Source organism: Pyxicephalus adspersus, chromosome 6 (genome assembly GCF_032062135.1).
Source record: "Pyxicephalus adspersus chromosome 6, UCB_Pads_2.0, whole genome shotgun sequence".
NCBI lineage: Eukaryota > Metazoa > Chordata > Amphibia > Anura > Pyxicephalidae > Pyxicephalus > Pyxicephalus adspersus.
In genome coordinates this window covers 17,038,050-17,053,818 of record NC_092863.1, presented here as the reverse complement: position 1 = coordinate 17,053,818, position 15,769 = coordinate 17,038,050, and the positions used below count along the sequence as shown (strand labels likewise).

Genomic DNA, 15,769 nt, shown 5'->3' with positions numbered 1-15,769 from the left:
GCTTTCTTGAATTGTTCTTCTGCCTCCTTACGATTCTTCTCAGCCATAGCCTCATACTGCTCTCTCATGTCATTAAGTTTCTTTAGCAGGTCAGTTCCTGGTGCAGCATTCATTTCCACATTAACATCACCGACAGTGGTTCCTTGGGATCCTTTAATCTCCTACAATAAACAAAAAAAAATCAATACTTTTTGTTAATGCATCAATGTTGCTTAAAGCTAAACTTCAACTCAATAAACTCAATTCATATTAAAAGATAAAAAAGGAATACTTTAACCCGGAGCTGCCCCTATGGTACTTCTTTTTCACCTTAAGATGTCCTCAGTCTTCTGAGCTGAATGACATCCAGAATCATACATTCCACTTTCTTTGAGTTAAGGCTGCCATAACCCTGGGACTGGGCAGTCTTTATTGCTAACCAAGATAGTCTTAAAAAAATCCTTCCTTTTGCTCAAGCTGTTTTTTGCTGGATCTATATGAACAAATAAGTGGCATTTAGGAGACTTTTTTTATATTTTTACCTCCTCATGGTTCTTCTTAAGAAGAGCAATTTCTTCAACAAGAGCTTCTACTTGGCTTTCCAAATCAGATTTGAACATTGTCAATTCATCCAGGACTTTACGGAGGCCATTAATATCAGCTTCAACACTGCGTCTGAGAGCCAGCTCATTCTCATACCTGGTGAAGCAAACAGAGAGCTAAATGACTTGTTTCATGACACATTTAGCTTGATTTATTATAGCTCCACGAGACTCAAGAAGGTTGCAGTTGGGGAACCCGGGGGATCCAGTAAATCTGGAATGGATCTGGTCTTCTGAAGTCTTGATGAGCTTTAATAAATCAGGTCAAAAATACACAGTGGAACTGTTTTTACTAAACATACTTTTCTGGTAAAGGTCCTTAACCACAGGCAATGATGGTTCTAGTGACAGATTAATTTAACAGATCATGGTACACAACATGATCAATTTACTTATGAACTTACTGAAACATTTCTTACATGAACTTACAATGTAAGTATTGAAAAAATTCCCTTCCTGTTAACAATGATAACAATGGAGTAGTATTTGCACAGTATGGTTGATATTTGATATCTGTAAGATTTTGGGAGTAGTTACATTATCAGTGGCTGCCTAATGGATGAGTGAAGAGGACACCTAGGTAAAGGAAGACTTGGAGAAGATGGTAGCAGATGTAATGGGCCATGCAAAGCTTCAGACAAGGTGGTCAATCTAATCTCTGTAGCAGACATACCTTCTAGTCTTTTAGTCTCCTTTCCTTCAGGGGAAGATATCAGGAAAATCATGTCCAAGCAGTAAGACATGGTTTTAGTTGGCTGCTAGTATATAATTAATACATTCTTTTTAATATTAGAGTAGTACTTTCCAACATGTTCACACTGGTAATGCAACCTCACTCTTATACAAGGGAAGGCATACAATTTATGATCAGGAGACTTTGTGAGAGTATGAGCTTACTGCTAGTTGCAATCTGTAAAAGACCAACGCTGACTACATTGGCAGAATAAATGCATGGAATGCCAAATGTATTCTAAGAGAGAAATGTGCTTAAAGACCAGAAAGTGTTCGGTAGTAATGTTGGTGGTACTTATAGTAACATATAATGCAACGAATTATAAAAGCAGTAATCAGACACTGCAATGTTTTTAATATTACAGCAACTGAGCAAAAGTATAGTATTACAGATTTACACTTTTATTACTTGTATTACATAAAGCAATGTCAAAATTTACTATTTGGGGACTTGGCTAATTTTGGAAAGACCTAATAGCTAATTATTTTCCTGATATCCTAAATGCTGTGAGATTAGGTGTTCTAAAACTAACTTCTGAATGACAAAAAGGTCAACTCACTTCAGTTTGAAGTCATCTGCTGCCAGTCTGGCATTGTCTGTTTGCAAGACTAGGGTGGCATTTTCATTGGTGGCTGAAATAATCTGAAAGAAAAAATTGGGTAAATCAATCATTTTTTTATTGCTAAAATCCTGGCAATATGAATATAATTGATAGGAGTAACACAGTACAAAAACAGAACAAAAATGTTTTCTCTTTTGTTTTCATTACTGATAGGTTGTATATTTAAGTATATTGCCTGAAATAAAGCAATGCAAATGGGCATGAATATGTAACCTGGAATGTCGGCATTCTTTGCAATGTTTAGGATAGCTAATCTGATTGGTGCATTTATTATTTTATAATTTTTTATCCTGCCATCCAAGATTTAACACATCCACGAACTAACACACATACATTGCCCCTTATTTATGAAAGCTCTCCAAGGCTGGAGAGAATACACTTTCAGAAGTGAACTGGGTGATCCAGAAAACATGGAATGGACTTTTAAAAATCATTTTCTATTTGCTAGCAAATGTTTTGAATCCTGGACCAGATCCATCCCAGGTTTGCTGGATCACCCAGTTCGCTTCTGAAAGTGTATTCTCTCCAGCCTTGGAGAGCTTTCATAAATCAGGGTCATTGTGTTACATCTGGCATCCTGCTTTACCAGCCCCACAAATCAACACAAAGCACACCACTTAAAAAACATACTTTAGCAAGTTGGTTTTGGTTAGGATAGAGTAAAGAAGGAATACAACTCATGAGTTTTGTCATCTATCCTGAAAATATCCAATTTATTTTTTTCCCCTGATTACCCGTCCCATTGAGGGCAGCCCATGCTATCCAAATTAAAAGTGTATGAAAGAATGTTGAATTTCGAAAAGTATTATTACTTTTATTGCGTCTATATTACATGTGGTTTGTGAAACTATCTTTTCTGATATCTATCTTGTAGAAGTTTAGGGAAACTTCTTTAGGTCTTATGGCCAATCAGTTTCAATTTACATACTTTCCTGCAATTTCTTTAAAGTGCTCATCAAGTTGCCACATAAAAAGGGAAATTTTGTTGTTAGGAATCATTATTCCTGCTTTTTTACATATTTGTTGTAATATCATTGGGATGTTACTGGAATATTACCTGCAATATTGTTTTTGAAAGGAATATGTTACATACATGTGAATATTTCAAACATTCTATAGATAAATAACAAACTTACTTTAGTATGTAGATCAGCAATGATTGTAAAGTACTTGGAGTAGTCTTTTCCAGGTTCTCCTGAGGAACTGCCAGATCTTTGTTTTTCTAAGAACTCCTTAATCTTTAGTTCAAGATCAGCATTTGCTTCCTCTAATTTTCGGACTTTATCCAGGTATGTAGCCAAACGGTCATTAAGATTTTGCATTGTTTGTTTCTCATTGGCGTTGAAAACGCTGTCACCACCTCCGAAGCCAACATCATAGCCACCACTGAAACCTCCCCAAGTGCCACCAGCACCACCACCACCAAAGCTTCCTCCAGCTCCATGAAATGCTCCTCCTCCATGACTAAAACCACCACCAGCTGCCTGGCCAAATCCACCAGATATCTGACCATAGCCACCAGCTGCCTGACCATAGCCACCAGCTGCCTGACCAAACCCACCAGGTCAGTGACCATAGCCACCAGCTGCCTGACCATAGCCACCAGCTGCCTGACCATAGCCACCAGATGCCTGACCAAAATCTCCACCAATGCCACCTACTCCACACTGACCATAAGAACCTCCACCATAGCCTCCTGAGGAGCCAATGCTTACGGACTGGGAGGATGTTTTATGAGCGTAAGACATGTTCAAGCAAAAGGCCACTCTATCCAGAAAAAAAAGATCAGCTCAAGTGGAAAGAGTGATCGTTAAAGAAATGTAATTCTTTATATATAAGATGTAAAGGGTGTGTCTCACCTGAATTTTAATGTCTTCTTTTTCATCAAACAGTACAGTTGCTTGCCAAGTATTGCCACTTATTATAATTTGGATCAATTATCATTAATCAGCTTGCAACACTCTAGCCGCTGGTCTACTCTCCCTTAGGATGTTTGTCTCGTTAGCATGATTTTTTGGGTGGAGTAGTTTACAACACCTGAATGGATAAATCATTTACATTTAATTTTCCCAAATAATTATCTATCAGGGCTGATCAGTTTGATGAGAAACAATAATACTAGATATACTTTAACGTATGTGCTGTTACGTGATGAGAACAATTTTAAGTGAACCTGCTACACAAATTGCCACAACAACTTTAGTTGGGTAGGACCCCTTAAAATTTGTGTCAACCCCAAACACCTACACTTAATTACTAATTGCACTTCTTACTTTAATCTAAGAAATAAAAATAATATCTCCTGTTATTGGTAAAATCAGACAAGCAGTAACTTTTCTAGAGTGATAATGCTTACACAACAGTAGTGTTGTCACCCATCCATGCACACTCATGTGCTGAACTATGTGGACTGTGACATATAGCCACTGTTGGAACTTACGTATCGTCAGATGTTCTTACAAAAAGCTTACAGGATGCACATAACAATCGGATAGAAAACATAAAAGATTGGGGTTTAAATGGTATTGCTGAAAAAATATGACAGTTTTTTCATTTGTGATGGTTTTATATTATTTTTTTTTTGTTTTATTCATTTGTTAAATTAGCAAACAATGGGGTAAACAGAAAAAAAGAAATAAAAACAACAATCCTCACTGATACTGGCTTTAATTTTGGTCCATCAAAACTTTATGGCAAGGCAACATTTAAAGTAGCAGCCTTATAGTGCAGTATAGTTAGAATCCTCAACCTTTGGTCTTGTTTGACTGCCACTCTTCTATGTTTCTATATATGTACTTCAGATTATCAATATAGATTATTCAAAAGACATGTGGACCTGCATGGCCAAGTCCATGACTTTAGAGCAGTAGTTAGCAGCTTAAAAGGAATACCTGGTGGTTCTATCCCAAGGTATCACTTGTGGTCTCATCACAAGGTATAACCTCAAATGTGATCATCACCAAAGGGCTTGCCGTACCGTATGTCATGCTACAGAAAACTGTCAAAAATTGCAGGCGTTTTAGTAGAAATGGTCAGATTTAGGACATGCTAATGATGATGTTGGAGACTGAAAATCCTGGTGGAGAATTCAGTGGTGATTTGTAAGGTGTGACTGATAGAGATCACTAGTAGTGTACATTGAAATATATTGAAAATCAATGCCACCACTGGAGCCTGCAAAGGGCTGCAAAGCAAGTACTAAAGGACCACATGTGGTACAAGCATTTTAGAAACTGTAAAATGTCTGTGATGAGAGGGGCCCCCATGTACAACTGGTATATTGATAGAAACAGTGCACCATGTACAATTGGTATATAAACTATGCAGGGAAAGAATGATCCTTTTCACTTTTTTTCTTCTCCTAGTTGGATCCAGTGCTAATTGGCATATTGTAGGCCCATATTTTAAATTGCTCCTCCCATGAGTGCCTCTTGTTGATTATAAATTCGTGAGCTGCGTGCATCCTATCTATTGCACTTTGTGTACACCTATGAAAAGTCTGCAGCTGTCTAAAATGATTGTAGTCTTTTCATGTCATATTATCACTCTGAAGGCCTGGGATACTCCTGAAAATTGTACTTATTGTCATTTTTGTCCTAATGCTGGTATCCTCATATATATTCCTGTATGGCTTTGATATATTTTGTGTAAGTATTCAAAACCTCAGCTTTTACTATAATTCCAGAAATAGGGTTTACGTTGGGTACCTTTTGTTATCTAGCAAACCTTGCAGATGGGTATGTTTTGTGGGCATTTTTTTTGTATTGGCAGTTAGTGTCTGCTTCTTTAAAAACTACGTTGACTATCAACAGCTAAAACAGAGCAGAACTGGGGTAGAGGGGTAGGCAAATAAGAGGCTTATTAGTAGGGTGCCACCAGACTTTCTTGATCTCTGCAGTCGTCACTTCTGTATTATTGTCTATGAAAGTTCCATTTTTTTCAATGTCTGGCACAGCTAGGAAAAGTCATTTCAAGTGGACTTGTTCTTCAATGTTGGAGATGTTTCGCTACTACTCAAATTCGGGTCAGGTTAGGTCAGGTCCTTGTGTTTCGGATTCTTCAAAGAAGCTGTCTGGATGAGTAATGTTAAGCTGACGTTCTGCTTAATTTTTTCTTTACTTTTCAGATTCCTCCCACTCCACTGCATTTTTATTCCTAATATCCTCAAGGTATCACCTCTAACTATTTTCAAATGTCATTTACTGTTCAGGAGAACTCATGTCTTATCTTCTCCACATCGGGTGGATTAAAGTATGTCTGAATAGTTTGTATTTCTGAAAAGTTAGACCTGTGCTATCTAGCCACACAATTCATTTCCCAGCCACATTGTGCATTACATTTAATTTTACAATTATTACCTGAAATACTTATGACGTATAAGGAGTCTGTGTTTAAAGACTGATCTGACCTGGATGCCAGATATGCTAGGTATGCCTGCTAGGGAAAGCAATGTTTACTAAATATCAAAAAAACTATATTAATCTTTGGACTATTACTATAATATTACATAAAAAGTGTCACACTTGGGCAATACTAGAAAAAGCTATTGAAAAAAAAAATTGCTTTGCCTTTCATTCACTAAAATCATTTGCTAAATGAGGTGACAGCATCTCAATGTAAACCGCACATAGATAACAGCCCACAGGCACAATTTACCTAACACTTTTTTTATGATGATTTAAGTATCATTAGCTGAAAATACCAGGTGACAACCCTACATGAAATGATTTATTATGTATGCTATGTGATAAGTAAGTTTGATGCATAATATCCCTAGATATTCCATTTATATCATAACCTCGTCATATGCAAAGCTCCAAAACTTTTGTAGGGCTGCCCCGACTTTCTGGAATGGTGTTCCTCCTCTTATTCGATTTGCTCCTACTTTCTGCACTTTTAAAAGAGCTCTTATTACCCATCTTTTAAAACTTGCCTATCCGTCGTCTTTTGTTTCTTAAACTCCCACTACTTACCCGCCATTCCATATCCCCCCTCCTCTTGTGTTCTGCTTCCCCCACCTCCTACATTGTAAGCTCTTCTGGGCAGGGTTCTGGGTTCAGGGTTCAGCTCCTCTTGTATGTGGCTGTTATTTGAAATCCCTATTTAATGTACAGGGCTTCCTAATATGTTTGTGCTATGATAATAATAATAATAATAATAATAATAATATTATAGTGCAACAAACCCAGTTATATCTTGAATGGGACTAATAATGAGAATAATTATCTGCATTTTTTATAGAGTTGGATCAATAAATGTAAATTGCTTATAAAAAAAAGGTTTTCTTCCATCACCTGTCAGAGAAAATACACAGATAGGGATGAGCGAACACCTGGAAGTTCGGGTTCGGCCGAACTTCGGCTCAAAGTTCGGGTTTGGGGTCGGGTACCCAAAATTGTAAAGTTCAGTACGGACAACACTAATATTAATGGTTAGTGGGTAGGGATGGGGGAACACCTGGAAGTTCGAGTTCGCTGGGCTCGGCCGAACTTCGGCTCAAAGTTCCGGTCCGGGTACTCAAAATCGTTTACAGTTCGGGTTCACTCAACATTATACACAGATCATCCAAAACATGGAGAGGTTAAGTGATTGGCATTGTTACAATTGTGCCTCCCAAAGTGGTGGGATATATAAGGCAGCAAGTGAACCATATATAAGGCAGCAAGTGAAAGTGAAGTTGTTGTGATGGAGTGACAAGCAAAATTATGAAGGCTAAATGACTGGGTCAGAGCATTCTTAAAATGTAGGCTTTGTAGGTGTGCCCAGTATACAGCCATGAGTACCTACCAAAAGTGGTTTAACGACCAGCAACTAGGTTTTGGGTGCCCATCAAGCCATTGATGCATGTGAGGTGGGAAAGCTAGTCCATCTGGTCCAATCTCACTATTGTAGCACAAATTGCTAAAAAAAAGACTAATGCTAACTATTAGGGAAATGTGTCAGACTATATAGTGCATCACAACTTGTTATATAATAGACTGGATTGTCAAAGACCAGTCAGAATGCCCATGCTGACCCCATTTACCAGCGCCACATTGGTTACAATTTGGACCTCTCAACTGCCCTTTATTGACACATCCCCTCATTGACAGACTCCTATACCGCTGACCTAAAAAATGAATGCCACCTAAATTGCAGACACAAAATCTTAGTGGCAGACCCCCTTAGTGACAGACCCTCCTACGACAGGTAATAAATTCTCTTCCTTTCTGCTCTTCTATCTGCCAGAAATGTTTCTTATCATCACTGAGCCATGGATACTCAGCTTGGTGTACATTCTCAGTATGTTTTGGTGCCAAGCTGAAATAACTCTCATGTGTATGTGTTTGGGCTGCAGCACCCTGGGGAAGCCAACAAAGATTACTGAAGAAACCTGGGGAAAGACCAGACAAACAAGGGGTGCCATTGGTGCTATTGGTGGTAAATTGAATTTCTGTAGTCTACCGTAAAGGATCGATTTGAGTGTTAATGGCCAGATCAGTCCACTGGGAGACAATATTATAGCACTGCCACCCGTACAGATAGCCAAAAAGAATACTGGTGTCAGTTAAACTGGCCGGAGAACAACAAAAGTCTCATTGCTCAAGAAACCCCTAGCAACCTCTGGAGGAACCCTGGTTGAGAAATACTAGTTTAGAATAATGCTGGGATGGAGTTGGACTAATGCGGACAGGCCTCTGATTTCTCACAGAGCAAATCAGTCTTTTTGCAGACATTTTTTTTTTGATACAATGCTAGTTTAAGTTATCATGTTGGAGCCCTGCACATTGTTTTAAAACACCATTATACTTTTCATAAAGGAAAAAGGATGACTTATATAACTTGCATGAAAAAGTTTATTTTGTAAGTTGCGTAAAGCAAGAAACATGTACAGAGGATACCAAAGGTACAAACCAAGGTCTAGCTGAATTGTCGAATGTAAACTTAATATTTGTCTTTAGACTTGGAATTTTACTGGACTGGTCAGTAAAAACTAGACTTGTTGCCAATGGTATTGATACAGAAAAAAAAATAAGGATGCCATTTGTTCCCAGGAAAGACGATAACAGAAAGATACAGAAATAGTGTGGTTTAAAATACAGAGAAAGCTATTTTCCAGTTTGCTTGAGCAGGCCCAATCTCTTGCATTCCTCACAAAACCCACATTGTGCTTTATCGTCTTCGAGTTGTTCCTAAATATAAAGAAGATTCTGTTATTTATGAGTATTTAGTGATGCAGGAAAATAGATACATGAAAGAGCATATAGAGTAAACCAAGTTCATAGATCTACACTGCCTACATTACCATTCTTCCAACAACTCCCTAATGAATCTGATACCCTTTTTCATCCATCTCATACCCTTTTTTGTCCATTATTCTATAGTCTATAAAAATCATTTAAGCTTTATTATCTTAAATCTATTTTGAAAGATGAAATTAGGGTTGTATAGGTATTGTACATTTAATGTATTACGGAGGATTGATAAATGCTCATTAGGGTGGCATGCAAAACCACATAAAGGGGGAGTTAGATACATTGTATCTACAGGACTGTAGACTTTAAAAAATACAGACTGTCTTCCCCAAAACCTTAGTTGCAAGCTCTGCATTTGAATAAATGTAGAGTCTAAATTTACCAATATTTTAATAATTACACCCACATAGGACAATGGGGGAACCTCACATTCTTTGCTTTGTCGGATATGGTGAAATAAAGTGGCACCTCTTTACTAATTTGGCATATTCTGCTGGGGCTTCTGTGTGTAGTTATCTGTATGCTTTATGTGAATCTCAAAGTTCAACTGTGTGTTCATAAACTAAAAGGACAGACGTAATCTAATAAAACTAAAGCTATGGATAGACGTATGCCATATAGTCCAAAAAACAGGATAGAAATGGAATGGGGCGTAAGAGTTGAGTAGAAGATGTTGAATCTGTATCATGGAAGAATCTGTGTAATCAAACAAACCTGGAAAAGATTTGGTCCAGTACTGAAACTCATGATAGTCTATCCTCCCCAGTCATGGAAAGCTTTAATAAATCAGGTCCAATGAACCAACCAGTGAGAGTATATTAGGTATATATGTCTTTAGAAATATACACTTTTGTGTGTTTCTTCTGATCAGAACCAAACATTGTTGATTATCATTTTTTTTAATACACCTATTTATTTTATTTGTACATTTTATTATAATGACCATGTAAGCAACAATAAATTATATTAATATTAAACTTCTTATGAGACTACAGTATTTAATTTGGCATTCAACAAGATTCACACAACTTTTATAAAAAATAAAATAGATAAACCATGTAAATCGTATGTGAAATTAAATATAAGCTACCCTTGGTCACCCATAAATCACCTGAAGATGTTGAAGATGTTGTTGATCTTCCTGCACTTGTTGTCGAGCCGGATTGTCCAGTGCTGCTGCTGCAGATGAAAAGAGTTTTTTTAACATATGACTATAGACAAAACACTGATCAGTTATGTATTGGAAGAAATGGGCACTAGTCCATAGGTATAAACTTTGATGCTGGCTTGATGTATAATTCAGTTGATTTACTTTCATTGTGTTTGACTGGGAAGCCAGATATAATGTCAATACAGTTTTTTTTTTTTGGTGAGTGATCAGATACCAGTATTCTGTGACATAGAGACCACATGCTAATAATTTTGGGTACAATGGTGGACAGTGAATCAATATCAAGGGCTTAAATATACTCAAAGTAGAACACAGTTCTTTACCTATCATCCAAGAGTTTGCGGTATGTTTCAATTTCACCCTCCAGTTTATTCTTGATGTTCAGCAGATCTGCATATTGTGCAGTTTGACACTCTATTTCTTCCCTGATTTGTGACAGTTGCTCCTCAATGGCAGAAATCTGAATCTGGATCTGAGCAATTTTTGCACAGTATTGTCCTTCTGTTTGTGCCAAGGTCTCTTCAAGAGATTTTTTCTGTCAAAGACAAAGCAGCACACAGGTTAGAAACACTATCTGAAATACAAGCTGATTGTACATATGAGTGGAACAGTGCCCGGGATATAACTTAGTACATTGTAAGTGAAGTTCAATTAAATGTTTTGGACATTTATCCCAATAAAAATATATCAAGTACTAGTTCAGCTGCACTTGTTTTTGTAATGTCGATAACGTTTCCTAGCTCTCCAAGCTACTTCTTCAATTTACCAGTGTACCCCTTCATGGATATCTGAATATTTCCTAGCCTGGTAGAACTGATTAGGAAGAATGGAGATGTCTTCTAAATTACAAGAACAAATCTAGTTGAATGTGACAAATTACTGCCTAATATACCATGACCTGGATGAATAAGGGCGTAGTCCCCCCAGAAAAGTTAAATGTATATATTAAAAACTTTATGTCTCCCTATTCTTGTGACAACTATAACATTTTGAGATCCTTATCACAAACAAAAATGGTGAATCCCCAGCAGAGCTACATAAAGCTGTTGAAATATAACAGTGGTTCCAACCTTTTTTTAACTAGATAGGCTTGAGATACATTTTACAACTTATTCTTCTAGCTAAGATATACATTTCTGTATATTTTTATACCATGGCAAGTTGTGACTGAAGCTCAATCTCCAAGGCTTGAAGTGTCTTCTTTAACTCAGTTATCTCAGTCTTACTGGTCGTCACTTCTTCTTGTCCAGCTTTTATTTCAGTCTTTAGACTTTCACTCTTGAATACAAAAGAAATATATCAATATGTTTTTCTAAAGCCAACCAGACATACAGCAATTTTCCCAAATCCTAAGGTGACCACAATTTTTTTTTATATTCCTTTTGAATCTTTTAGTATTTGTTTTAGTATTGGTTTTGTCCTGTTACTGCCTCCCATAGCATATCTTAAGTCGTCAACCATACCTGTTGCATATCCACAGTCTCTTATTCAAATTGCTTGAGATTCGATCACTTAAAAGTGCTGTTGGTGTCGTTGCACACTAAACACAGGGCTTTGTTGCCGGGTTAGACAAAAATAATTTGTCAGTCCATTTGCAGTTGAAGACACGACATTCGAGGTCAACCTTCTGGAGACTGGTAGCTGCTGCTCTTTAGGCATAGTAATTGGGGTTACTAGGCGGGAACTCGATGATATCACGGGAACTTGCGATAACCCGACAATTCAATTAGGCCGGTTCCAACAATAAATAACTAGGGGGCAGTTAGGCCGGACTGGAATACTGGCTAGAATGTATCGGGCCTAAAGACCAGAGTTTGCCTACCTCTGCTCTAGTAAGTCTGCTCACAGACTTCTGTAGCAATAAATTCACTGAATAATATGTGTGGCCCTTTGTTGAGCCACTTCTGAGACCCCTATACCTTGTAGGTTGACAGCCCCAGCCTTGGATAATTTATACAACTCTATATTTAGAAAAATATTCATATAAATCAATATGAAATATTCAATGATTTTACCATGTTCTTAAATTGTTCTTCTGCATCCCTGCGATTCTTCTCAGCCATAACCTCATACTGCTCTCTCATGTCATTAAGTTTCTTTAGTAGATCAGTTCCTGGAGCGGCATTCATTTCTACAGTGACATCACCAACAGTTGTTTGTTGGTTTCCTTTTTTCTCCTACAGATTAATTAAAAAAAGTTTTTATTTTTACATAATTGAGGCATAAAACCATCAAATGTCAACAGAGCTGATGAGACTTCTTTAGATCTTACGTCCTCATGGTTCTTCTTAAGAAAAGCAATTTCTTCAACAAGACTTTCAATCTGAGTTTCCAGGTCAGATTTAGACATTGTCAATTCATCCAATATTTTTCGTAGACCAGAAATATCAGCTTCTACTGTTTTGCGCAAAGTAAGCTCATTCTCATACCTGACAAGAGGAACAGGTGGATTAAAATGCTAAATGTTTAGGTGCTAAACTAATAAATTAAGAAGAACCATAAAATCAATACTATATACAAAAATGTTGTCATTGACCAAAATATTCAAAATAAGAAAAGATTTTCATGATACAAAGAAGGTATTCTTGACAAGCCTTATTGTAAGGAAAAAAACCACATGGCAGTACTGCTCAGGCATTCTGTGTATAGACTGTCAGATGAAACATTTAGAATCTTACAAATGAAACATTCAATTGCATACTTTACTTCATTACTGTTCAATGTGAGATTTTTTGACCCCAAAGAACAGCAGACTAGCTAGCACTAGTTAGTAAACTTTTTGGGCTCTGAACATTAGTTGTTTCATTCTAGATGATAGAATAAGATCTTCTCATTCGTGGGTTACATTTTAGAACCTCTGTCTGCAATGGCAGCACTTCCAGTCATATTTGCTTTTTTGGCTTCCCAAGTGAATGCCAGTATCACTTTGGGTTTCCCATGGTTTTAAAGAGGCCTTATAGATTTCTAGATACACGTTGACCATCATTAAGGGGAATACCATACCATGGTAACATAAGCAGAAGCAAGGAGAATGTAAGTGCACATGCATGGAATTTCATGCAATAGTGAGCAGACCTATGCAACTAGAAAATAGAACATAGGTCTAAGATGGCTCCATCATTATCAGTTAAGTGATGGAGATCAGCACTGCCTTCCTATGAAATGTGTGTCAATATAGGACATTTTGAGAAAGGATTACATGTCACAAACTATGGTTAGGATACTTTGATTTTTTTAAAATGATAGAAATAAAAATTTATATAAAAATATAAATTATATATTCTTTTTTAGGCCCTTAACATGACATGCATTGGGTTCTTCCTCTTCACCTCTTCTCTGAAGGTGGGCAGTCTACAAAAATAAAGACAAGATGGCACTCCCTATCCATATCATCTTTTTCTGTAAGTGCAGGTTACTGTACTGATACCATATTGAGGGGGGGGGGGGGGGCACATGATCTACTGATGGATGTGGACATTTATTAAACTTACTTCAGCTTGAAATCATCCGCTGCCAACCTGGCATTGTCAATCTGCAACACGACTGCATTATTATCATGGTGGGCTGTAATAATCTGTAAAACAAAAATAAACACCATAAGTATTTTTTATTTATTATATAACATATTTACTCATTGCTTAGTTAAGACAAGGCTACAAAACACCTCTATAACTTTTTGATAAAATAGAAGGTAGGTTGTAGTCCTGGGAGAGAGTTGATAAGGTAATGATAAGAATATGGCACAGACATGAAAAAACAGAACAATATTAGCTTACAAGATTTCTGGTAGAATCAACTGGAAAGGTTTATTGCTGGGGGTTAAACTACCTTTTTACCCTCTACAAAAAATTAGGACACCAAAATATTAGAGAAACATTGTATCGACCATGAAATGTGATGCCTGATATGATTTCAAAGATGTGATAAAGTAATCAAATGAACTCACAATTGTTTAAGAATGTGGTTTAATATGGCAAAACACTTTTAAAAAGTACTCTTGGCTTTATTGCCACTTTTGGCTAATTTTGCCCAAAAAAGCAAACTGCAATATCACCTAAAAAAGGTACGTAGATTTGTACCAATTATTTAATTGTTCAATCAACAACAACATTTACATTGTGATTAAAAAGATTTTGATCCAATAAGATGAATACTCTTTTCTGTATCCTGTGAATATTTATTGGTATTTCTCATCTTGATGATGGGGTGACAGGGAAAACTCCTTAATTGGGTCATTTAGAGTTTTCAGTCCTTGCTGATAGTTATGGACTTCCTGTCCAAGATTGGCAATTCTCACTTACTGTTTCAGTGGAAAAGCATCTTTGTTTTTCTTTTTGATTTACATAACATCATACCTCCTCCTCTACTTATTGTTTGAGTACGTGCACGGAACACTACATTTTAATAAGATCAACAGGGTCTTTTCTGTACTTAGCCTTGAAAATGTAATTGTAATGCAATTATCACATCTAAACATGTCAAGTATACAAATAATAAAACATGCATCATCCTGACCACCAGTCAGTTAACATTCTCAAAAAGAACAGACAGAAACAGCTTACATATGTTTTTTTTGGCATGCAAGTTTATTAAAGCGTTGTTTTTTTAACTTACCTTAGCCTTTAGATCCTCAATGGTCTTAAAGTAGTTGGAGTAGTCTTTTCCTGGTTCACCTGTGCTACCACCAGGTCTTTGCTTCTCTAGGAAATCTTTAATCTTTTGTTCAAGATCAACATTTGATGCCTCTAACTGCCTTACTCTGTCCAGATATGTAGCCAAACGGTCATTAAGGTTCTGCATTGTTTGTTTCTCATTGACATTGAAAATGAAATCACTGCCTCCAAAGCCTGCATCAGCACCACCGTCAAAGCCTCCACCCATGGCACCGGCACCATAGCCTCCTCCGGAAACACCACCACCATAGGCACCCCAAGCCCCTTGTCCAAATCCACCGCCTACTTGGCCATATCCACCTCCAACTTGGCCATATCCACCTCCAACTTGGCCATATCCACCTCCAACTTGGCCAAATCCACCTCCAACTTGGCCAAATCCACCTCCTACTTGGCCATAGCCACCACCTACTTGGCCATAGCCACCACCTACACCACACTGACCATATCCACCACCACCACCTACTTGCATGCCTCCTGAGCTCGTTGAGATTGACTGTGAAGATTTGTAAGCAAAAGACATGTTCAAGCAAAAGGACTCCCTATCTAGAGAAAAAAAGAACAGCTCCGATTAGAGAGTGACACCTAAAACACATGTTATTCTTTATATATATAAGATCTAAGGGTGTGTCTAAGATTAATATTTATGTTTTCTTTTACAAGCAGTAGTTAGCTTGCCAAGTTATTGCCAATGTTTAGCACTTTAAATCAATAATAACTAATAATCAGCTTGCATCACATTAGCTGTTGGTCT

General features: G+C 37.2%; 1 protein-coding gene and 1 pseudogene across 1 annotated transcript; both read right to left on the bottom strand.

The window, feature by feature from the left end:
• LOC140332419 (keratin, type I cytoskeletal 12-like) overlaps positions 1-3,732 on the bottom strand; it is a 5,806-nt pseudogene extending 2,074 nt beyond the window's left edge.
• A 5,017-nt stretch (positions 3,733-8,749) lies between these two features.
• LOC140333248 (keratin, type I cytoskeletal 12-like) lies at positions 8,750-15,586 on the bottom strand. The gene is made up of 8 exons (XM_072414790.1): positions 14,957-15,586; positions 13,834-13,916; positions 12,615-12,771; positions 12,358-12,519; positions 11,495-11,620; positions 10,666-10,877; positions 10,283-10,350; positions 8,750-9,108 (listed from the first exon to the last, which is right to left on the bottom strand). Exons 1-8 carry the CDS (start codon positions 15,536-15,538, stop codon positions 9,089-9,091), a joined length of 1,410 nt encoding a protein of 469 aa, XP_072270891.1. The 5' UTR covers positions 15,539-15,586; the 3' UTR covers positions 8,750-9,088.
• Positions 15,587-15,769: the final 183 nt, after the last annotated feature.